The sequence below is a fragment of the Bactrocera neohumeralis genome, chromosome 2, assembly GCF_024586455.1.
Source record: "Bactrocera neohumeralis isolate Rockhampton chromosome 2, APGP_CSIRO_Bneo_wtdbg2-racon-allhic-juicebox.fasta_v2, whole genome shotgun sequence".
Lineage (NCBI taxonomy): Eukaryota > Metazoa > Arthropoda > Insecta > Diptera > Tephritidae > Bactrocera > Bactrocera neohumeralis.
The window spans coordinates 79,621,343-79,645,703 of record NC_065919.1 but is presented as its reverse complement, the minus strand read 5'-3'; the positions used below and the strand labels follow the sequence as shown (position 1 = coordinate 79,645,703).

The 24,361-nt window shown below is 34.5% G+C and overlaps 1 protein-coding gene across 1 annotated transcript; it reads right to left on the bottom strand.

Moving 5' to 3' along the window:
- Nucleotides 1–82: 82 nt before the first annotated feature.
- Nucleotides 83–23,909, bottom strand: LOC126765734 (UNC93-like protein MFSD11). Its single transcript, XM_050483475.1, has 5 exons — nt 22,759–23,909; nt 1,512–1,681; nt 982–1,451; nt 480–913; nt 83–411 (listed from the first exon to the last, which is right to left on the bottom strand). Exons 1-5 carry the CDS (start codon nt 22,843–22,845, stop codon nt 211–213), a joined length of 1,362 nt encoding a protein of 453 aa, XP_050339432.1. The 5' UTR covers nt 22,846–23,909; the 3' UTR covers nt 83–210.
- Between the last annotated feature and the right edge of the window lie 452 nt (nt 23,910–24,361).

Here is a 24,361-nt window from a genome sequence, read left to right as displayed (position 1 = left end):
ACAATGTCTTACTTTCGAAGTTCTTAATTACATAAAACCAAATATCGATTTCAACTTACTTATAAATATATGTGTGTATATGTATATGAATATATTTAACTTTTCTGCTTCTGTTCATAAGCTTCATAATTGTTGTTGTTGTCAGATCAGGTCGCATATGCCACATACAGTTGAGCTTTACGGGGCGCTATAGGAGTTGAAGAACTTATTTTATTGATCATATGAAACGGAACGCGAGTCTTGCGAGACAGTTCTGGAGTCTTCCGGAGATTCTCGTTGTCGTCGCTTCACCGCCCATTCCACGATGCAGAAGCAGGCTGTGCCTATTGTGCCGAAAACAACCAATATACCCAATTGAGCGCGCAAGCCGAGGTGTGAGGAGTAGTAGAAGCTTATGGCCGCAGCAATTGACTGAAAGTAAATAGTGGAAAATATTATTTATAATAAAATAAAAATGATATAATATTCGTAAAGCAAACCTGCGTGAATTTGAAGAGCGCGAAGGCGCCCACGGAATTTTTCACATACACACCACCCAACATCGAGTAGATCTGTGTATTCATGCAGGCATCGCCCAGGCCCAACATGAAAGCGCATAACAGAGCAATCCAAGCACGTGGCGGATCCATATACGAGATGTCTTCGGTATCCTTGAAGGGCGCATTGTCGGGCAAATTGAGGAATATCAGAAAGAATGCAATCATATGTATGACATAGCCGGCAATAACGATGGGATCGCGACCAAAGCGTGTTGTCTTCTTGCCGAGTATGCCGAAGAGACCACCACCGAATACCTCACCAGCGCCTATACAAATGCCAGCCAAGCCGACTATTTCCTTTGGTGTGTTGTGTATCTTCTTCGTGAAACCAATGGAGGGTCCATAAACGCCGCTAAAGAATGACAATTCCATGCCTGTAAGAAATAATTCCGAAATTTTACTTAAAATGAACTTCGGACGCTTGACTTTAATGAAAACTTACCGGTGTAGAGAAAAGCTACGCTAAGTAATAGCATATCTCGGGTGATGAAAAGTTGTCCAGCCGACTTGAGCGCATACACTGCGCTACCCCAACCAGTACGATGTTGTTGTTGCTGGCGCTGCATTTCAGACGTGCCCACCGAGTTGTCCTCCATGGGACGCAATGCCGCCAGGAATACTATACCTAGTACAGCTAAAGCCGTCAGCACACCAATGACCATGCTGCGTGTGGCCGCGTCAATATGTTCCTTATCTTGGAATTGGAAGTAGACGAAGATGTTGCCGAAAAACATGCTGCACTGCAGTAGCGCCCAGAAGACGCCCGAATTGCGTGATATCGTCGAGAGATCACTGCAACGTGCCAAGAAGTTACCCTGACCGGTCCAAGTGATGGCGGCACCGGCACCCAAAATGCCACTCGACAGGTAGAGCAGCCAATTGGAGGGAAACAGAAAGACGAGCATGAAAAGCCTGCGAAAATAACGGTTAATGGTAAACGGTTACTTGAGTCATACAAAGGTTTGTGCTTACGTATAGGTGAGCGAGCCCACCAACATGGCCACCCGTGGCCCTGTGAATGAGATGAAGGACGGCGCTAGCCAATTGCATAGCGAAAATGTCGTATAAATTATCGCCAAACTGGTATAGCCATCGCCGGTAAAATTGTTGTCCTCCTTCGCAATACTGTCCAGAATAGTTTTCTGAAAGAAAAATTATGAGAATAAATTAAAATTCGGTTCACTTTTTGAGGTTGAATAATGTAGTAAGGATAAGGACACAATTTTCAAATGGATATTGTAGAAACTATCCATTGATGGGACAATCCCCCATCATCAAATTATGAGAAGAAGAGTTTCGAAGAACTCGATTTGACTTGTGAAACCAGAGAGAACCTCAATGCATTCAAGAATATTACCTTCGGAAGATACCAAATTCCTCTTGGGATGGTTCTTGGATCTAACATTAAATGGAGCTTAGGTTAGATTCTATGGCTATCCTGATGGGGATCACCCCTCGCCTGCCTGTGGCGACAGAAAAACTCCTGTAGCCGTTTTGTTGGTTTATTTTTATGCCGGGAACTATGTCCAAGGTATATTAGCCTTAATATCGCAAAGACATAATAGACAAAAAGTCGTGTGGAGATGATTCCGTTTCGGTTGTCGCATATTTGTAGCATATGTATAGCTGCCGTAGAAGATAGATAGATAGAAAATAATTGATATATGATCTATTGTACCCTCTCCTATATCACATATGGTCACAAAGGTCTAGCACTCTGAATAATTCCAGGAGCTTGGGGGGCGGTAGAGGTGATGTGATCCCTGTCCACGTAGATGGATTCTGGAATCTTGAGTCTGCTTCTACAATTGCTGGCCAATCTAGACACAGGTGTTCTAAAGTTTCCTTATCCATATCGAAAAACCTGCTGTTTACGCCCAGTATAGAGTGCGACAAGGAGACGGAATTTTTCTCGGAGGAGGTTGATCATATATCTAAACCTTGCTAGGTTGTAATCTCACAATAGTAACCTGTCTTGGCGCATTCCTTTTGCCTGCTGCCATTGCCATTCTTTCCCTACTCTCTCTTTCGTGCGCAGCAACGTTTTATGGTGTGGTAGCCCACCGCAATTCATGGTTCTGGCCCAATCATCCTGGAAATCGACACAGAATCAGGCTAGTTCGTCGGCCAGCTCACTGCCGGCTACCCCTTTATGCCCCGGCACATAGATCAGGTGTCGTATGCAAACTGATTTCTACACACCGACTTATAGCAAAGACTTCTGCCTGATTGATGCTCGATAAACATCTCATTGGTATGGATAGTTTGGTATGCAGTACCGCAATGTCTTTCGGTGATTTCGAGCCGTCTGTACACCACTGGATAGTGCTGCTCCTCAGAAATAGGAATCACTCCACTCTGCCTTACTGCTGAGAGCCCGCAATGCCTTTAAACTTCTTTGTGAAGTTTATCCTCTTCGTACGCCGTCTCTAGGAAGATGGACTAGTGGTGTGTATTCCCCTAAGGCCTCAATTCGTTGCGACGACATTACCTTCCTTATGCTTTGCCAAAACCCTCTGCTGCCATGAGCAGTATGATATCCTTCGCTGCCTGTTTGATCACTAGATGCAACAGTATGAGCACCAGCATGACTTCAAGTGCTGCGGTTGGGCAACTGCGCATTGCTCATGGAACGCAGACGCAGGAGAGTCTTTACAACTTCGATAGTTGAGGGCCTACCGAAGCCTTCGATGCCCAAACAACTGCTCCATAAATGTCAATAGGTCTTACGATCATTGTATACAGCCATCTAATGATACCTGGCTTGCAGTCCAAGGATCTACTGACTAAGCGTCTGCATATCATGAGTGCCTTGGTGGCTCTGGACACATCCACAAGCCTATTCCACCGTAAGGTTGAGTCTAATGGGAGGCCTAGAAATTTGACCTTTTTAGACACTTCCAACTCGCTGCCACCAAGTGTAAGGGGTCTCAAGTCCGGGAGAGATCTCCGCTGCCGTACAAACTGAACGATCAAAATTAAGTCCTACATACAAACTGTTTTTTCTTCCAACAAAATAAAAAAAGAATAAAATTTGCCAATATTAAGCACTGAACTCGATCGATCAATTGCGGATACAACTTGAACTATTTTAAAGCATAATTTTCGGCGCACTTATTGGCGAGCGCCTACATGCACGTTATACATACATATGTATGTACATGCTGTATGAATATATATGTTTGTGTGAAAATAAATGCGCATCAACTGAAATTGCGCCATAAAATGTTAAACAGAAACAGTCGGAAGTCAGTTAAATGGCACAATTAGCATATAAATATCAGCAACGCGCATGTTTTACTTTTGATTTTGTTGTTGTTGTTGTTGTTGCCGTCAATGATAAAAAGTGACTGACCGCTGGCATGTAGGTCCATAATAAGAAAACAATATCTACTTATTTATCTACGCTGCGGACGTGTCAATGAACGGAAGAAAACTAGAATATGCAAAAACAATAGCAATCAATAGCAACAATAAATGAACATATATACATACATATGCATGTATGTGTTTGTGTATTTTGTGTAAATGTTTTTAGTATGTGTTTATTATTGGCTGATGTTAGTAGAATAATAGTAATTTGAGCTTGAACATTCACAATGAAGAATAAAAATTACTCGAGCCAAAAATTATTAAAATAATAGAAACAACAACTAATATTGTACACGCATTTATAAGCCAGAAATGTACAGCCTTTGTGCATACATACATACATACATATGTATTTATTTATTTGTAAATATTTCCCATAAAAAAACTGAACAAATATTCATTCAGCTGGCGTTGTTCATTGTTTCAAGTTATTCTTTTGTTGGGACCCTGCAAACATGGGGGTACTTCACCCCTTCCCGTCGCAAGTCAGTGCTAAATGCGCTTAAAAATGCCAAGCTTGCACAACAGTAAATTTGTAGAATTTATTATAACACCTTTTGCAGCAAAGTGTCTTTTTAATATCACACGATTTTTAATATTAACGATTTCGGATTTTAAAGGCGCAAAAGCCATATAAATGAGATGATGCCTTTAATGAGTTGCAGAACAAGTATCTCGCTGGAGCATTGAACTGCGTTTATTTTAGAAGATTTTTGGTTGTTTTTGCTACAATTGGAAACGTGCTTAAGTAAGCGTAATCATGCAAGCAAGGCAGAAAAGCTGAACTCGATTTTTGGAAATTTTGGAAAAAAATGTCCAAGTGTCAATTTCATTTTTCGGAATTAAATTTGGTGATAATAAATACTAATACCCAGCATGTTTGCCCTTTTTATTGTGGTTGTTGTAAACTACTTAGTCATAGGCGAACATTGTTTATTTTTGGAATAATTGAAATTTTAATTTCGGTAGTAAGACAACAAAAAAAAAACAAGAAAAAGCGTTAACATTGGCTGCATGGATGATATAATACCCTCCACAGATGTATTTCTTATAGCAACTATAACTACTTGTAAATCTGAAAGCAAAACCGGAGAACGATTTGCATCCAACAGAAAACGTTTTGTTAGTTATTCTTAGCCAGGTTGCTTGAAACAAATGTTGTATGGCAGCTATGTAGTGTTTAATATACACTTGTCTTTCTGAAGTACATAAAGAGCATTCGGCCATTTTAACGTTGAGTGAAATTATTCATGAAAAATAAGTTCCTTTTTGTGTGCGGAATTAGATCTCTGGTGCCGAAACAATCAGAATGTTAGAAAAGGCTTTCTGTGGTAATTGTTAGTCGCAAGAATTTTTTTGATTGGTTCTCGTACAAACTATTCCAAAAGGGTCGAGAACGCGTTTTTGACGATCCATGTTCAGGACGCCCCTCAACATCAACTGATGATCAACACGTCAATGAAATAAAAGAATTGATGTTTGAGAATCGACGATGAACAGTGAGAGATCTTATTGGCATCGTTGGAATATCGGAAGAATCAGTAAAAAAACATTTTTGAAAGATAATTTGAGCTTCAGAGCAGTGAAAGTACGATTGGTTCCAGGATGTCCCGAAACGTATTATTACTGCTGATGAGTCTTGGATCTATGCTTACGACTCGGAAACTGACGGATATCGTGACAAAGTTGAGTCGAAGCCGGAAAATCCCCTTGAAAGCAGATCAAAAAATCAAGGTTATGTAAGCAGTTTTCTTCGATTATCGAGATGTGTTGCGCTCAGAATTCCTTCCGAACGGCCAAACTCTCAACAAGGGATACTAGTATTTGAGTGTTTAATATTGTGGCTGAGGTTGCGCATTAAAGGCTGTTCTTACATTGAGGAGGGTGAGATAGATTTTGAAGAATAAATCAAGAATTTTAAAATTATGAACAAAGTCTCACTATTTTTTACTCAGATTTGAAGAAGCCAAATTTCGATATCTTGAAAAAATGTGCCTCAAGGATTTGATTTGAATCGATCAGATTGTATGGAGAAAAGTACGTGTGCAAAATTTCAGATCGATATCCCGAAATTAAGAGACTAGTTCGCGTATATAGACAGACAGACGCACATGGCTAAATCTACTCATCTCGTCACGTCAACGTCAACGTCGTTCAGAGCATACAAATAAGATTTGAGTTACAGCCCTCAGCTTCAGTAGTTATGGCAGTAAAAAAAGAAAAAAATTAGGATATTTGGATACTTATGTACTACAAGGAGCATTCCAAAGTAAATAGGACTTTCTGAATCTAGCGCCCCCTGATGGCGCCATCTATATGTGCCAATCCGTGTTCACCGGAAATAAAACACTCGTTCGACATGCTTTTGGACCGAGCAAAAAGCTCTATTGAAGCAGGAGTCTCCTTCCTTTTGAATAAAATAAATTGAGTTTGCCGAAAAAATCATTTGTTTTGTTTTTTTTTTAAGTCCTGTTTACTTTGGAATGCACCTTGTATATACCTTATATGTATCTAAAAATAACGCCATCAATTCATTCATGCAAAAGAGATTATTAAATTAACATTAATTAAGCTGTATTAAGCATGACAAATGTGGAACTGCAAATATACATACATACATACATATATACCCAGCCACCAGTATAAATTTATTTTAATGGCGTTACCTAAATTTATATAAGAAAGTAACTAAAGCCAAGTGAATATGAGAAATTCTGAGCGGAGATGCCCAAGTACAGTGTGGTGCGAAAATTAAGCAATTTGAAACATGAATACTTCGTCCACTTGTTAAGTTGTGCATTAATATTGTAGCTGAGATTGTATATACATATAAATTTTGAAAACTGATCGACAACATTGATAAAGTGAAGGAAATCATGAGATACCCGAAACTGAGTTTCCTTGTTTATGATCTTGTTTGTCAAACTCAAATTTAGTTATAATTATATAATTTAAAGTATTTGGTAGGTAGAATTTCCTTAAAGTGAGCAATGAATTCAGGGTTTGTATTAAAGTCTTCATAATATGATTTGCACAGATAGAAAAACTGTCGTTTCCGTATTTCTCTCTAACTGCGTCAGTATAAATATAAACCGTAAACACCTTATGTAAACTATTTTGCGATATTGGATTGCGATTAAGAGGTTACAAGTGTGTACTGTATTCAAAAAATCGATTTTTTTTATTGTCTTATTAAATTCTACAACACCTCTAGAATATTGTCCTAAATTTTCAAGATGATCCGAGTAACAGCTTCGGAGATACAGCCTTGAAGACTTCTGTGCTTGAGGCTAGCTAGGTTAAGTGCGCCGTCTTCAAACGTGTTTTCCACGAAACTTTGTTTTTGAAGTCGGTTGGCAAGATTTCTCAAGAACTACTCAACTGATCTTCATGAAATTTTGCACAGGTCGTTGAGATACAATTCTTAAAGATTTGGACGAAGGATTTTTATTTTTTAGATTACAACTATAAAAAAAAATTCGCGAAATTTTTATTTGTTTGCAAAAATGTTGTCAAAAATCCAATTTTCAGTTTTTTTTTGCTTCGTCCAAGTTCTACATTTAGGTTTTAACCATAAAAATACTTTAGATGATCCTGTAAGGAGTTATCCTGCGCATATTTTTTTCGAGAGGTCACCGGAAATGACGGCGCAATGATCGAGTTTACAATATTTTTCCAAAAATTTCAGAATTTTTTTGTTAGTGGTTTAGCAATTAAAATTCTAAAAAAATATTTCATTTTTTATATGAGAAAAAAAATTTTTAAGAAGAACTGTTTATACCCTAGAAACCCCATATAGGGGTTACATAAATAAATTTGTCAGCCTCATTTGTTAAGGACTAAAAACTGTGTAGATGGGTTATATGTGAAAACATTTTGTTAATATAGCCAATCATATGTTTATAAACAGATTCAAAGAAGAAGGGATTTCTGTTGCATCAGACAGGTGATAATGGAAGCACCTAGAATCTACTAAGTCATACTAAAGTTTCAAAAAATTTTCAAAATCAAACAATAAAGATGTGGACATAATCTTCGATATTACAAAAAAAAGTTTGAAACAATTATGGATTTTAGAATCCATTATATGAAATTATAAAATGTTTTCTCATTAACCCTTAGCAGATTATAATATTAAATGAAAAGGGTTGCAGTGTGGACCATCACTTTTGCACCACACTGTATATACTTTCGCTTAGCCTTTGCTCGCATACTATGTATACTCATCTTGTTATTGTAGCTATACGGCGCGCAATGTAGAGAAATACGATATCAAATTGAGAATGTAACGCAAAAATTAAATTAATGACGCATCCATTACACACGCCAGAAGAGCCAATGGGATTGCTATAAATGCTAACAAGTGGTGACTGTCACCGATGCGACTGAGATTGGCAACAGAACGGGAAATGAAGATAATACAGCTGAAAGCCATCAGAAAAACTACTCATAAACCAGAGATGTCATAAAACTTTGCAATTAAGAGGTAAGAGGATGCAGCGCGTGCACATAATTACATTCCTTCAATATAGTGCGAGTATACTATATTCGATTATACTTGGAGTTATGACGTTAAAAACTGAATGTGCTTAGCAAATTATAGAACGGGCATGTCATAAAATATGTAATTGAGAAATTTCTTCAAATAGTTGGTCATGGTTGCAAAAAAAAGGTGGAAGTCAACGCTTGCATTAAATTTCAGAAGTAATTTTGAGAGATTTTTATGTTTTTTTTTTGCATTTTTCTAAACATTATCTTCTTATTTTCTTACCACAGTTACTCGCACAGTTTGATTTTCGTCAAACCTGAAATATGTAGTTTGAAGATATGTAGTAATCAATATTTTTTTCTATGAACTGCAATTAATCAGTTTATAATTTTAAAGCAGAACCGGCTATTAGCCTTGTGCTAACATAATTCCTAATAAATTAAACACGATTAACTGTGCAATCAAATATATAATGTAAAACCTGTCAATACAATACTTTTTGCAATGTGTTCCGGTGTGTATTTTTTGAAATTTGAAATTCTTGTGTTAATCATCCTCTTTTCACCTTTGGCTTACGAAATCCGCAAGTGACGCAAAACTAACCAGTTTAAGATCAAATTTTGCAAACGTAATAGGCAGCCGAATGCCAAATTTAAAACGACGCAAAAAGAAGTTGAATCAAGAGATTTCAGAAATTAAGAATTTTTAATATGAATGAAGTCATTAAAGATATTTTTGGTTATAAAGAGTGATCCATTTCGAGGTTCCCTACTTTTTTTTTTAAGAAAAAACGCAGATACTTCAAATTTAGTGGGGAATATTTATTATTGTTCGAAAGAACATTCTTTGACATTTATTTTTTGAAGATTATCTCTTTTAAATGTTGACCGTGGCTATGTCTCAGATGGTCTATCCCTTGAGACCGATTTTCGAGAATTCATTCCAGCATTTCGACTGGTAACTGGCGAAAGACACGCGTGATGTTTTGCTCTAAGACATGAATCGTAGCGAGATTGTTCGCATAGACTTTAGACTTGACAAAAAGTCTTAAAACGTGAAATTATATACTCACCTCTTCTTGGATAAATCATATTGGGGTCCCGAGACGGCAAAGTTTAGATCCCGTTTTAAAAAGAATTGCAACTGTTAAATATAAATGTTCTACCAACGCACTACAGCTTATAATGCAATATTTTCCCAACTTGATTTATGAAAAAGTTAACCTTTTTAGCTTGATAAGGTTAATTTAATCTGAAAATAGGCCTCAATTTTGCCTTTAATATATACATATGTACATACAGTTTGTACTTCAAATTAACATTGATAACAAATGTGCAATTCCACAGATGTAGACACATACATATAGACGAGTATGCACACAATCACCAAATGCCAGCAAATATATTCATATATACTTATACATATGTATGTATATCTGTAAGTAGGTGCAATTTTATACTGCGAATCGACAAGTCAGTCTAGTTTACTTTGCTAATAAATAAACGTGAAAAAGTGTTTTTCAAAGCAATTGACGTAGGCGCATAAATCGTAAGAAAAATCAATGGAAAGGCGGGAGACCTCAACACATAAAGCATATCAATAAAGGCCAATAACTGATAAGTGCCACTTCAATGCACATTCCAACACTCAATGACCTCATTTATTGCAAAAAAAAACAATAAAAACAAACAACAATATTTAGCTATAATTACAGATAAATTACATTAAAAACACGAACAAATATTTCGTAAAATTCTCAAGAGTGAAATATTCAGCGAGTGTGGATTGTAAAGATAACAATTTATTGATCTGGAAATTAGCTCTTATTTTTTTTTTTTTTTTGAAGAATCTAACTGTAATACTTAATACTTCATTAAGTACGGATATGAGGGTAATAATTTACCAACACTCGTGTTACGTAACTGGCTGAAACGAATAGAGACCACTTTCACTTACGTATAGTGATGGATAATCAGCGGGAGTCGCTTAATTGCTTTATATGCATTTATACTATATGTGTGTATATTTACTAGGGCTACGTAACCGTTGAAAAATTCCATTAATGTAATTGTCTAGGCTTCATAATTAAACTGCTAATTTCATAACGGAATTGATCTCTGGAGTTCAACACAACTTTTTTCAGTTTAATTAAATTTTTTGGTTAGGTTCAAAAGTTCAAAGCTTTCTTTGGAAAAAGCTACAAGCTCAAAATTTTTATACTCTCGCAACAATGTTGCTAAGAGAGTATTATAGTTTTGTTCACATAACGGTTGTTTGTAAGTCCTAAAACTAAAAGAGTCAGATATAGGGTTATATATACCAAAGTGATCAGGGTGACGAGTAGAGTCGAAATCCGGATGTCTGTCTGTCCGTCCGTCCGTGCAAGCTGTAACTGGAGTAAAAATTGAGATATCATGAAACTTGGTACACGTATTTCTTGGCTCCATAAGAAGGTTAAGTTCGAAGAAGGGCAAAATCGGCCCACTGCCACGCCCACAAAATGGCGGAAACCGAAAACCTATAAAGTGTCATAACTAAGCCATAAATAAAGATATTAAAGTGAAATTTGGCACAAAGGATCGCATTAGGGAGGGGCATATTTGGACGAAATTTTTTTGGAAAAGTGGGTGTGGCCCCGCCCCCTACAAAGTTTTTTGTACATATCTCGGAAACTACTATAGCTATGTCAACCAAACTCTACAGAGTCGTTTTCCTCAGGCATTTCCATATACAGTTCAAAAATGGAAGAAATCGGATAATAACCACGCCCACCTCCCATACAAAGGTTATGTTGAAAATCACTAAAAGTGCGTTAACGGACTAACAAAAAACGTCAGAAACACTAAATTTTACGGAAGAAATTGCAGAAGGAAGCTGCACCCAGGCTTTTTTTAAAAATTGAAAATGGGCGTGGCCTCGCCCACTTATGGACCAAAAACCATATCTCAGAAACTACTCAACCGATTTCAATGAAATTCGGTATATAATATTTTCTTAACACCCTGATGACATGTACGAAATATGGGTGAAATCGGTTAACAACCACGCCTTCTTCCAATATAACGCTATTTTGAATTCCATTTGATGCCTTTTCTGTATACATTAGGAACCAATGATGATAGCGGAATAAAACTTTACACAAATACGGTATATGAAAAATATGTAAATGACGTATAATGAAATCTCGATTATCACTTTATCATGCGAGAGTATAAAATGTTCAGTGACACCCGAACTTACCCCTTCCTTACTTATTTAATATTGAATTTAATGGTGATTATACTCATAAAAATTTCTCATCAAAGTGGTTGCTTTTGAAGTTGCTTAAAGTGCTCTACAATTTTTTTTTACCAAATTCAGTAAACTCTAGGTTAAGAACAGGTATGTGGGATACTAATGGAGTACTAAAGGATTCTCAGAAATAAACGAAAACATTTTCACGTATTTTAATAAAAATTGTTATTATCGTCTTCAAAATAGGATCTTGAGAGAACGAAATTATACCAACGCTTAACCCAACTTTCAATAGACTTCTTATAAGACTTAGAATAGCTTTCAGTGCCTTCAGTGAGTTTCGGTTTTGGAACGCCCTTATTATATATATATATATGATTTTATCGTCATTATTAGAGGTGGATGAACGACTCGCATGAGGCAAGTTTTCGAAAACTTCACGACCTTAAGCGGTTACATGTGTTTACTGGTTTTAAAAAGTTTATTTATTGTTTTATTAAATTCCACAATACCTCTAGAGTATTGTCCCAAATTTTCAGGATAATCCGAGTAATAGTTTCGGCCTTGAGAACTTGTGCGCTCGAGGCTCGAGGTCTTTTTTTCGAAACTGTGTTTTTGAAGTCGGTTGGCAAGATTCGTTGAGAACTACTCAACCGATCTTCATGAAATTTTACACAGATATTTGATATACAATTCTTAAAGACTTGGATGAAATATTTTTTGTTTTCGTTGGGTAGTTTTTTTCTGGAAAAAATCGGTATACAAACTTTTCGCGTTATAAGCAAACAACTGTCAAACACACACTATTTAAAAAAAAAATTCATCGCGACAAATTATTTAGTTATTCATGAAAGTAAGAAGTTCCAAAGCTATAATCTTAACGCAAGCCTTTAGAATGATCTAAGAATCAGTTCCCGAAGTAGTCGGTGTTATGTAAAGAGAACAAAACCATATTTATATTCGTCCTAGACCTTCTTTACTTACAAATTATATGTTATAATGAAAGAGAGAGAGAACAGAGAGTAAAACATAATTTTTTCATTGTACTCTCTGTGATTTAATACTTTTTTTGTCGTTTATTGGAGAAAAAACCTTAATTGAAGTGCAATTTTTCAGACCTGGCATTCTTGAGGTATTTATTCTTATTTTCGTGATATCAACCCTTGCAAATAAAACACCTATCAATATGTAGATAAAAATTCTGTTTAAAACGATAAAAAGCGCTTCACAACCAATAAAACAGCAACAATTTGACAAGAATGGTGTCAAATTGCTTACAAAATGGCGAAGCATAAAATTGTTGCAAAGACTATTCGACACTTCAATTGAAAAGCAAAAATATGAAAACAATGAAGTGTGAAACATCCGACATACACAAATATTCATGTAAAATGAAAAACAAACAAAAAAAATAAACAAAATGTTTGTGAAAAATGATGAGTTGACTTGCGCACTTTGGTTATTGGTTAGTTATGGTTATGGCAAATACCACACAAATATTGATGACAAATTCGGTTGATGCAGCAAAACCGAATTCCAAAAATGATTATGCAAATTCGTTATTACTCATCGGATTGTTGAGCCAAAGCAACTCGATTTCCTGACTTGCAATTGAAACCACGATTGTTATGGTATATATACATACAAGTGCATTTGCACCCGTTTGTTTTTTCGTCTATTAACCAATATTACATACATATATGTACATACATATGTATGTATATAGTTAGTTGCTCGTTTCTATTTCATTTATATCGACATTATTGCGTTGTTCATTTTACCGCAAGCCAATATTTTTGTTCCAAATATTGCCCGCTTGCGCTCGAAAAGACTAAAGTAGACAACGAATCGAGTATGAAAGCAAAGTATAACATAAAACAGCGAAAAAAATTCATTAACTTAAAAAGCCAAAGATATAATACCATATTATAACAGTAAGATTGTACCACTGTCGAACGGACGGAAAACCAAATATAAACTTTAATATAAGGAGTTAAAATATCATAAGTCATCAACTAAACCCAATATTTTTCCATAAAGATATCAAAATATAGGTACAGTACCGTAATAAGTAGTAATTTCATAGAATAAGTTCAAACACAAAAATACCTTCACCTATAGGCTTCGACATTCTGAGTTTACTGATCTTCGTTACTCTTGTTGACTTGTGCGTTCGAGGCTAACTAGGCTAAGTGCGTCGTCTTTAAACCTTTTTTTCTCGAAGCTGTGTTTTTGAAGTCGGTTGGCAGGATTTCTCGAGAACTAATCAACCAATCTTCATAAAATTTTACAAAAGTCCTTGAGATACAATTTTTAAAGAGTTGGTCGAAGAATGTTACGGGTAAAATTATTTGAAAAAAAATGTCGCGAAATTTTCATTTTTTGTAAAAATGTCTGCCAAAAATCCAATTTTCAGTTTTTTTCCCTTCGTTTAAGTTCTAAGTTAAGGTTTTAACTAATACACGTATTTTTTCACTTTAGGTGATCCTGTAAGGAGTTATCCTGCCAACGCGGGCGCATCTTTTTTCTGAAGGGTCATCGGAAAAGACGTCGCAATGGCCGAGCTTAAAATATTTTTTTCCACAAATTTCAGAATGTCTTTGTTAATAGTGTATGTTTGCAACAATTAAAAATTCTAATAAAATATTTCATTTTTTATATAAGAAAAAAATTGTTGAAAAAAGATCGTTTTACCCGAGGAAACCCATGTAACCCCTTCATATGGATATCTTTTATAAAATTCACTTAGCATAACATGAAGTTTAAGCAGATAAATCATTATTTAGCCAAAAAATTTATTATTTGATAGTATTTCCAATCTGTCCGGTCAAAATAATCGAGTTTTCATTGCAATTTGGTTTTGTAGAGTAATAAATATAAACGAAAAATAGACCTTGGCATACTTTAGTGCCAAAGGATCACAGTCTGCCCACAGCCTAAAAACGAAAACAGATTCGGTTAAATCAGTTCCGCTGTTCAAACGAAAGTATAAGAACAATGCGAATAATTTAACTAAATAGGATAGCCATTGCAAATACAATCTGCTAAAAAGAACGGAAGGATCGCGCATAAACTATAAACAACTTAAGAATTCTAAGTTCAACTTGAGTAATTCAAAATTTATTTACTTGTCTATATATATGTAAATAGTAATGCTTATGGACCTCACAAGGAGATTTATACTAGTATATCAATGTATAAATAACAATCGCAATCCAAGCAAAACACTGTGCATGAAAAGTGAATGGCAGTATTACGGCTGAGTGGCTGACTGATCTTTGATTTGCTTATTATTTCCAAATGCAGAAAACAAATATTTTTGGTGGGCTCGTCTCTGCTGCTGCTGCTGCTACTTGTTGTGGCGAGTTTGAGTTTACGTTTATGCTTATGTGGGCAAATGTACAAATGCACATTAGGGCAGGCTGTTTTTTCTTAAAAACGAAAAATATTAACAATTTTCGCAAATATTATTAAAGGAAGTTTTTATTAATTTATTGAGGAGAAAATATATATTTTTAATAATATTTATTAGTAAAAAGTTTTAAAGAATCAAATATTGTGGATAAATCCCGAAAGTTTAAATTTAGAATGATTCTAAACATTATAAAATAAGAAGATTTTATAATAACCGTTTTAAAATAAAAAAGAAAACAAATACATATATACTTAATAACATGTACTCCTCAAAACGTAGTTTTATATTATTTCTTCTCAGGAACTATTTGGGCAGTTGACTTCAAACTTAACAGATGCTCAGACTGAATTAAAAACAGTAAAAATTATCGATAATTTTTTAGAAAGTGTGAAGTATCAAGCTATTTCAAATTTTTTTCCCAAAGGCAAAAATTTCTTCTACTATATTTTTCCCAAAAATACATATAGAGAATAAAATATTACGTATGGCTAGCAAACGAAAAATATTCTGGGAAAAATTGAATTTATAATTACTCTTCGAAAAATTGAAGCTGAAAATACAAATACTGTGTCCAAGATATGACAGTGACGTAAGACTTCGGGAAATTAAATATTTAAATTATACAAATTTTGGAATAGAACTATCAAATATCGAAGGCTAACTAAAATATTGCAATATAAGTTGCCATTCTAAAACGTTATTGACAAAAAAAGTTCTCGAAGTCTCTAAGGGATGATAACCCCTTTATAAGCCAGAAAAAACGCGTATTTTTATTATTTTTATTCTCGTTTTTTTTTTTTTTTTTTTTTTTTTTGAAAAGGCATTTTATTTAGTAGATCAATACAAAAATTGTACGTTTGTAGAATTTAAAGTACTTTAATAAACGGCGGCTAATTCTGAAAAACTTTGGATTCTATCGATCCTTTTGCTGATCTCCAGGAAGACCTTTGGTATCTGGCGCTGAGGTAGATTTTTCTGCTCAAAATTATTTCAAATCCAAAAAGCAGAAAAGGTGATTGATCCAGCCGTTTCGGAGATGTTTTGCTCAACTACTCAGAAAACAGCGTTTCGAGAAACACGCGTTAAAAGTTTTAGTTTTGGAAAATTCTTACAACTACGATCGAAAAATCATTTATTTCAAATTCACAAATGAATATGACCTCTTTAATAAATAATATTAACCTCTTTATATATTGAAATTAATTTCTACAAATGGAACCGACCTAATGTTCAACACACTCGGTTACATATTTAGATACACTCGTATACACAAGTGCATTCATAAGTAAATGTGAATGGCTTGAGGCAAATAGAGCTACACACCCACTTTGACGAAACAAAAACCAGTTCGACAGCAAAATTACAAAAAAAAAAAAAAACAAAAACATTCAAGCTTATGTATGTATGTAAGGGTGTAGTAGAAGTAGTTATGTGCACAGGTTAATAAAAATAAAAAAAAATACGAAAAAATCTGTGAAACCAGCCACTCAAATTCCAACGTGCTGCAAAAATTAAAACTGAATTTTAAGCAGTCACTTATACATATCTACAAATGGCTGTATATACATATTTGACTAACTGATAAATATTTACAGTGTGCACATGTGAGAGTCCAACGTTAGACATACTCTTATGTTATTGCTTTCTCTTTTTTGGTGACCGTGAAACTTTTGCTGAGCACGTGTACATAGATATGTATGTTACATACAGGAGTCTATGTAAATACGAATATATTTATTTATGAAGCAATTTTCGGCAAAACAGTAAAAGAAGAATTTGCGAATCTTTTATGACTTGTTTGCCATTGAAAATTATGTTTGTTGACATTTCAAAAGCTTTGCACTTAAGTTTATAAACTGACAAAGGAAAGTGTGCGGAAAGGAGAATCAAATTAAAGTCGTTGACATGTTTTTAGTCGACTAATGGAGGAAGTCAAAAACTAACTGATTTAGGGGGAATATTTAATGTGACAGTCTAGATTAGGTTATGTTAGGTTAAGAGGTCGATCCTATCATGGATCTCACTTGGAAATCTTAGAGCGCCGGTCCATTGCATTACCTAAAACTTCTAATAAGTTCCAAGAAGATCTGGGCGTTTTCGAGCAAAGTTTTGTTAAGCGATGACCCCCTTTCTGTCTAAATTGGTATGTAAACAAGCCAAATTGCCGCATTTGGGACGAAGAGCAACCTGAAGAGATTCAAGAGCTGCCATTTCATCCAAAAAAAACAACGGTTTGGTGTGGTTCGTGGGCCGGTGGAATCATCGGTCAATATTTCTTCAAACATGATAACGGTGAGGACGTAAACGTCAATGGCGACAGTTATCGCGCCATGATAACCAACTATTTGATGCCTGAAATTGAAGCTCGTGATCTCAGCGGCATTTGGGTTCAACAAGACGGAGCCTCTTCCCACACATCGCATCAATCAATGGATTTATTTATTGGGAGAAACTTCGGTGAGCAGATAATTTCACGTTTTGGGCCGGTCGATTAGCCACCAAGATCGTGGGATATTACATCGTTATACTTTTTCTTGTGGGCAAGTCGAAATGCTTGAACGATTCATCGAACATTGGACTCAAAGGATGGACCATCTGAGACGTAACCGGGGCCAACATTTGAAAGAGACAATTTTCTTCTTTCGAAAGATAATGCATTTTGCATTAAATTTGAAGTTTCTGTGCTTTTTTTTTTTTTAAAAAGTAGGGTAACACTTTGGAAGACTATAACCCAAAAGCTCTTCGAGGTATTGAATTTTAATTTGAGTATGTTATTTTTAGAGGTTTAACCTAGCGAAATATGTAAAAAAAATTGAGTACGTTTTTATTTTATTTCACACAAGGTGAACTCTATGTGGCAATATGTATACTATGTAGCTTTAGACTAAAGAATCCGGTTGGCGATAAAAATTGACCGTAATTTCTGCTTGTAATTGCACTACGCTTGGCTTAGCACAGTCAAAAATACATACAAATGCACATATGTTTGTATGTTTCTGAGCAAATGGCAGCTTGAAAGCTTTTAAGCCAACGAAGCTGCAGCTAAAGGCTACTAAAGGAAAAATATTTATGCATATTAATTGCGGAAAATTCCTCTGTGCATGCGGTACAAAGTGCAGTTATTGCAGCAAAATCAAAAGCCAAAAATGTGATTTCAAAGCAAAGCCAAGCTGTAATAATATGGAGAGTATATGTGTGTGTATGTATGCATGGCTAGTTGCAAGCCTGAAGGTTGTTTTAAATCATTATAATTACAGCATAGCCAAGCAGATAAATGTGTATGTGTGTGTGTGAGCATGCACTCGGGTACATGGAATTTGGTTTCGTTCATTGACTTGCTAAGCCAGTTGGTTGAATGGGCGCTTGAAGCCGTTCATTTTTACATTCACTCGCCAACGATCGACACAGCAAATGCCACGATCTTAGGCAAGCACACGCCCCACAGCCCAGATAATGCAGAAAATGCTACAATTCAATTAAAAAGAAAAGTGTTTTTTATTTAAAAATTATATAATCTACTAAGTTTAAGACTTCGACCAGCCTTAATTGGCGGCGACTGGGAGCGGGTTTGAGCGCTTTGTTTTCAGCGGCTGTTTTATCATAGTTTGAAAGTTTCTAAGCCGCCATTTAACCATTTTACATGCATATGCACTTGTATTTACATATTTGTTTTAATATTTAATAAATTTTCTTATCATGTTTTATATCGAAACCGGATTTTTTACTTATTTCTGTAATTTTACTCGATCCTACAGCCATACAATAATTGTGGGTTAAAACAAAGACTAACAAACAAATATACATATGTATTATTACATTTGTATATATGTATATAACCATTTTAGTTCATAATTTAATAACAGGTTCTGCATTAAAGTAGGTTATCGACTCATATAGTCAATACTTATTTTAAAATTCGTCGAACTTCTCTTTGAAGTTCTTTGTTAATTTAAATTTTTTTATTTTGTACTATATACTTTTTAAAAATATTCTTATTTGATTTTTTGTCATAAATTATAGTTTTGAGATTCCCTACTTTTTTAAAGAAAAAACACAGAACTTTATAATAATTCATGAAGTAATAAAAACCCGTAAAGTTTTGAAACTTTTGAAAAGTCCTGTTTACTTTGAACGAAAATCATTCAAGTTAATAAACAGCCTTGGAAAAGTTCAGCATTTACAAACACCTCTCCATGTCAATATTATTAATGTTTAAAAGGCAAAACTATGAATGATTAAGCTTGCACTTGTATCTTAAAAATACCGGATTGCTTATTGACCTTGATTGCGTTCATTGGTAACATTATTTATGTACATACATACAAATACACAAATGCAAATACATTCGAATGACTTCAGTATTTTTGCAATTGTATCGAAGTTAATATAAATTGTAATAAACATGTTTAAGTTAAAATATATTCTTGAAAGGATATACGGTATGAAATAGTACTCATTCGTAGATACAAGTCTATATATATAAAGAAAAGGTTGTTTATGTTTAGTATGATTAGAATTTTTACTATAAAATCCCAAAACCGCCAATAAAGCCGATTATTATAATGTGTATAGTAAAAAAATATGTTAAATTCATAAAAGCCACTTAATTAAATAAAAATGCTTAATAATTTAAATCATAATTTAAAAGCTTATAATATAAATGAATTGATAAAATATACTGTTTATGTTCGTACGCATGTACATACATACATACATATAAATATGTACATACTCATGACATTCATTTAATGCTTTGCTCTGATAAGGCAATATCAGGGAAATATAACGGTTATTAATTGATTGTAAATAATATATTTATGGCATATCGAAATGAGCTAATATCCTTGCACAGCAGCGTGAAGCGGCGATAATTATAATAACAGATGATATACGTGTGTATGTATGTATTTGATAAGCAAAGCACACGATTGCAAACATATTTTGGGTACTTTTTATTAAAGTTCCCTACCCCACATTTTAAACTAAAAAGCATTTGCAGTTATTACTCAATAGCGTTCTCATTCAAACATAGCAATAGAAAACGCAAAGGTGGAATCAAAAAATTTATTGATACTACAACAACAAAAGCAAGTGCAATTAAATACTTTTAGTTTTGCGCCAATATAAGTACACATGAACTTAGTATATGGACCACTTGAATGAAAAATTCAATTACCGTTAGCATACTAGACCAACGAAGCAACACTTTATATACTATATTCAACATAAAAAAGAAAAAAACGTTAACTTCTGTTTCAACATAATACCCTTCACAAGTCAAAAAGTTTCTTTACAAGAACTTGATTTCAATCGGGCAGTTTGTATGACAGCTACTCATACATATATGCTATATTAATCCGATCTGAACAATTTCGAAGATTCCACCCTTGCCTTTGGCAATAATCCATCCAAATTTCTAAACAAGCACTTTATACCGATCGCTGTTTGTATATGCTTATAAGTATATCGGCCGTACCGACAAATAACGAGCTTATTGGGAAGTAAAGGATGTGTACAAGATTTCAGTTCGATATCTCCAAAACTGAGGAACTACTTCGTGTATATGCATAGACAGATAGACGTATCGCCATGCTGATCATTTATATATATTTTTATAAGGTCTCCGATTTGTATAGGATTACCCTCTGGGTGTTACAAACTTCGTGGTAAACTTAATGTACATTGTTAGGGGCATAACTATCTTATGTTTATATGTGAGAATTTTAACCATTTTTAATTCAATTTTTCTATTACCCCATAAACTAATGGTAAAAGTAGTTCTACAAACTTTTTTTCAGTAACAGCACACCTCGCGTGACTGGGAAGCTTAAAAAAATTTATTATAACTGTAATAATAAAGCACCAAATTCTTTCGATAGCATAATTAGTTACTATTTAGGTCAACATTGTCTTAGGTGAAGGAAAAATCAATATTGATGATAAGGTAGTAATGAGTGTACTAGGAAATAACGGAAATGTAGGTGTAGATTGTGTGACATCTTCATCAATTATAAAATGAATATGTTCAGGTGAGGTGAGGTTATCATCTAAAGCATCAAACGGGCGAACAACTCTTGGTTCCTTCATTACTATAATGCACCATGTCATACTGAAATAGTTCTTCGAGACTTTTATTTTTACTCATTATTACATTACATATTACATATTACATATTATTATATAAACAGCATTTTTCAGTATGTTTAACCAGTTTTTTATTCGCCTGCCAGCAAAAACGACTAAACTTTTGGGTTATATTCAGCTTGCAAATTTTTTTCGACCATAGGTCATTGCAAGGGCAATAGCTTCTAGTAAAAATTTGTTGGTGCATCCGATGAGTAGACTACGGCAGTGGAGGACTCTTTTTAGTTTGAAATCGCTCAAAGCTCGAAAGAAATATTTTTTAGGCTGTCACACTAGGTGTACACCTCAAGCGGTATGGAACGAATTTATCCATCCAAAATATATCAAGGGATTTACAAACAATCAAGATTAAATTTTAAAAATAATTTTCTTAATGTAGGATAATAATAATAATACATTTCAAACAATTTAATTTACCTATGTATGTAAATTAAAAAAATATTCAAATTTGACATATGGATATTACCCATAAAGCAACCCATTCATATTTCAATGTACTTTCAAGTTTTTATTTGCTAATTTTGTATGAAATTTATTTGTTGTCTACAACCACTCAATCAAGAATATTAAATTAAAAGGTCATAGAATTCAATTACTGTATTAAAATTACTACTATGTTTATATACATATACTCACTAACAATCATAAAAGACATACATACATACATAATATGTATGTACATACATATGTGCAACTTTCACTCTGTCACAGAATCAAGAAGGAAAACATAAATAAATAATGGTACACTTGTACTTCTAAGTATTTGTTGTAGCAGACAAAAAGTGGGCGATACCGTTGCTATTCAATCTTAAGCAGACAAGGCTGGCATTGCTTGCTAACCACCTACTCAAATGCACACACACACAAACTTATTTCGATTTACGCAAGCAAATAACCTATTATAAAAATACGGATTCATGGCGCTCCTTTTGCCATGAGTAACTACATTTATAAACAGGAATAGAAAATGTGTACTTGTAAATAAAAAGGTTATATATAGACACTTTATATATGTACATAGATACATGTGGGCGCAAATGTTTGCTCGTGCGTGCATAATAACGTCTGTTTCAATACGGTTGTATATTTTTTGTACTAACTGTATGTAGCATAATTTTATGCTGCCCACTAATGACTAATGGACTTTACGAGGCGGAAAACGTTAAGACGGTTTTGGCATTATATAAAAATAAGGCAGATACATAGGTAAGTAATTTGTAGATCGACCCCTTGACCTTCGTGTTATGACATATCAACTTCAGTAGACTACATTTACAGGTACAATACCTACATAGATAAATAAATATATGTTTAAACAAGTGTTTTACATTTTTTGTTGATTTTACAATATTTTTTCTTCGACAGTAACAACACCCACATATCATGCAACGCATATGCACCAATGGCCAATAACAGACAACATTCATCGTCCTTCGTGTATGCCAAGGATGCGCGCAATTAAAGTCAAGGATATGGTTACATACATATCTTTGTATGTAGTACAACTATACAGGCGCACATCTGTGCATGAAAACCTATTTGAAGCAACTGCAACACATGCTTACCTCAATGTTACCCATAGTTTGGAAGGCCGTGAATACGAACATAAAGCCGAAGCCCAATATAATGACATTGACGAACTTCAAATCCATGTTTTAGCTTTTTTTCCAATGCGTGCAGTAAAATTCAATTTGATTTAAATGCAAATATTTATGAGGAATCGAGATTGGCGCTTATTGCACTCCCACGTCAGTATTGTAGGTCGTTTGTTTAATATTGGTGGTTATGGTGGTGGGTCGGTTGCAAGTGTGTGGCCACCAAACAAAATGTGTGTGGAACAAACACTCGAGACGCTTAGGCGCACGGACACACGTATGCCCACTTGAAAGAGCCTGCACTTCCGCTGTCGCACATACGTCCTCGGTACGCTCGCAAACAGCAAATCCGTTTCAATGTGAAGGCAATGTTGTCACAACCGATTTTTTAGTGTTAATTTACAAGTAAATAAAGCGAAACAACTTTACTTTTAAACCCATGCACATCAAAATTATTCAGTATTATTTAAAAATCACGCTTCAGATACAAATATTATATTACACAAACGTCACGTCCAAAGTTTCAAATTGAATCACGGCAAAATTCGTAACTTCACCCAACGAAAAATAGCAAAATCGTAGCAAGCACTTTTTAAAACTGCACAATAAAATTGATTAGCCTTTGCATGGTGGGTGTACTATTGAAAATAATTTGTGTGGGCGGTGACTTCCCATAGCACATATTAACTAATATCACTGCTTAGCGGATGTTATGTATTTACTTGCATTTACGTAGCCGAACTTTTGATTAAGCAATTGTGTATACAAATGTATATTCAAGCAATATATAAATTTTACATAAAAACAGATTTTAAATTAAGATGCAAAGCGAATGTGCGTCTGACAACCGACTGGACAAAAGAAAATCAACTGCACCGACGTTACCGACAAATAACGACGCAATAGGAACACGATTTACGCGACGTTGTCAGTAGACGAAAGCAAAATGAGAACTGGAGTCAGAAGCTCCAATTCTAATATACTATATAATAGCCCCAACCGTTGTGGTTGCCACGAGAGCGTCAACACACACAATTTCACCTAGACATGTATAAATACGAGCGATAAGAGGCGTTTGCGCGTTGATACATTGTTTTTTCTCTGTTATGTTTATACAATGGGGGCTGATTATACAAATTCCATGGTTTTTGGAGGTATGTGTAAAAACAGAAACTCCGAGGAAAATATATTGATAACGCAACAGCAAAAAGTAAATAGAAAATTACCAAAAAGTAGGGTAAAAACCACCAGACACTTCCCAATGTAGCATTGCCAGACTGATCTGAAATGGATGGCTTAAACAAATTTTTAACAAATTTTGGTATAATGTGAATGTTCTAAAAGTGCTATGCTTTTTACATATGGAGACAAGAAAATTAAATATTAAAAAACAAATAAGTGGATATTTTTATACGGCAACATGAAAATAACTGTATAAATGAATTATGTTGATATTTCGTTTAAGTTTATTAGTATTAACTTAAAGTTGGAATATTTTTTGTTGGTGGAAGTAAATTATACGACGTAATTAAATTTTCAACAAATTTGCATATCACACTGGCAACTATGTTTT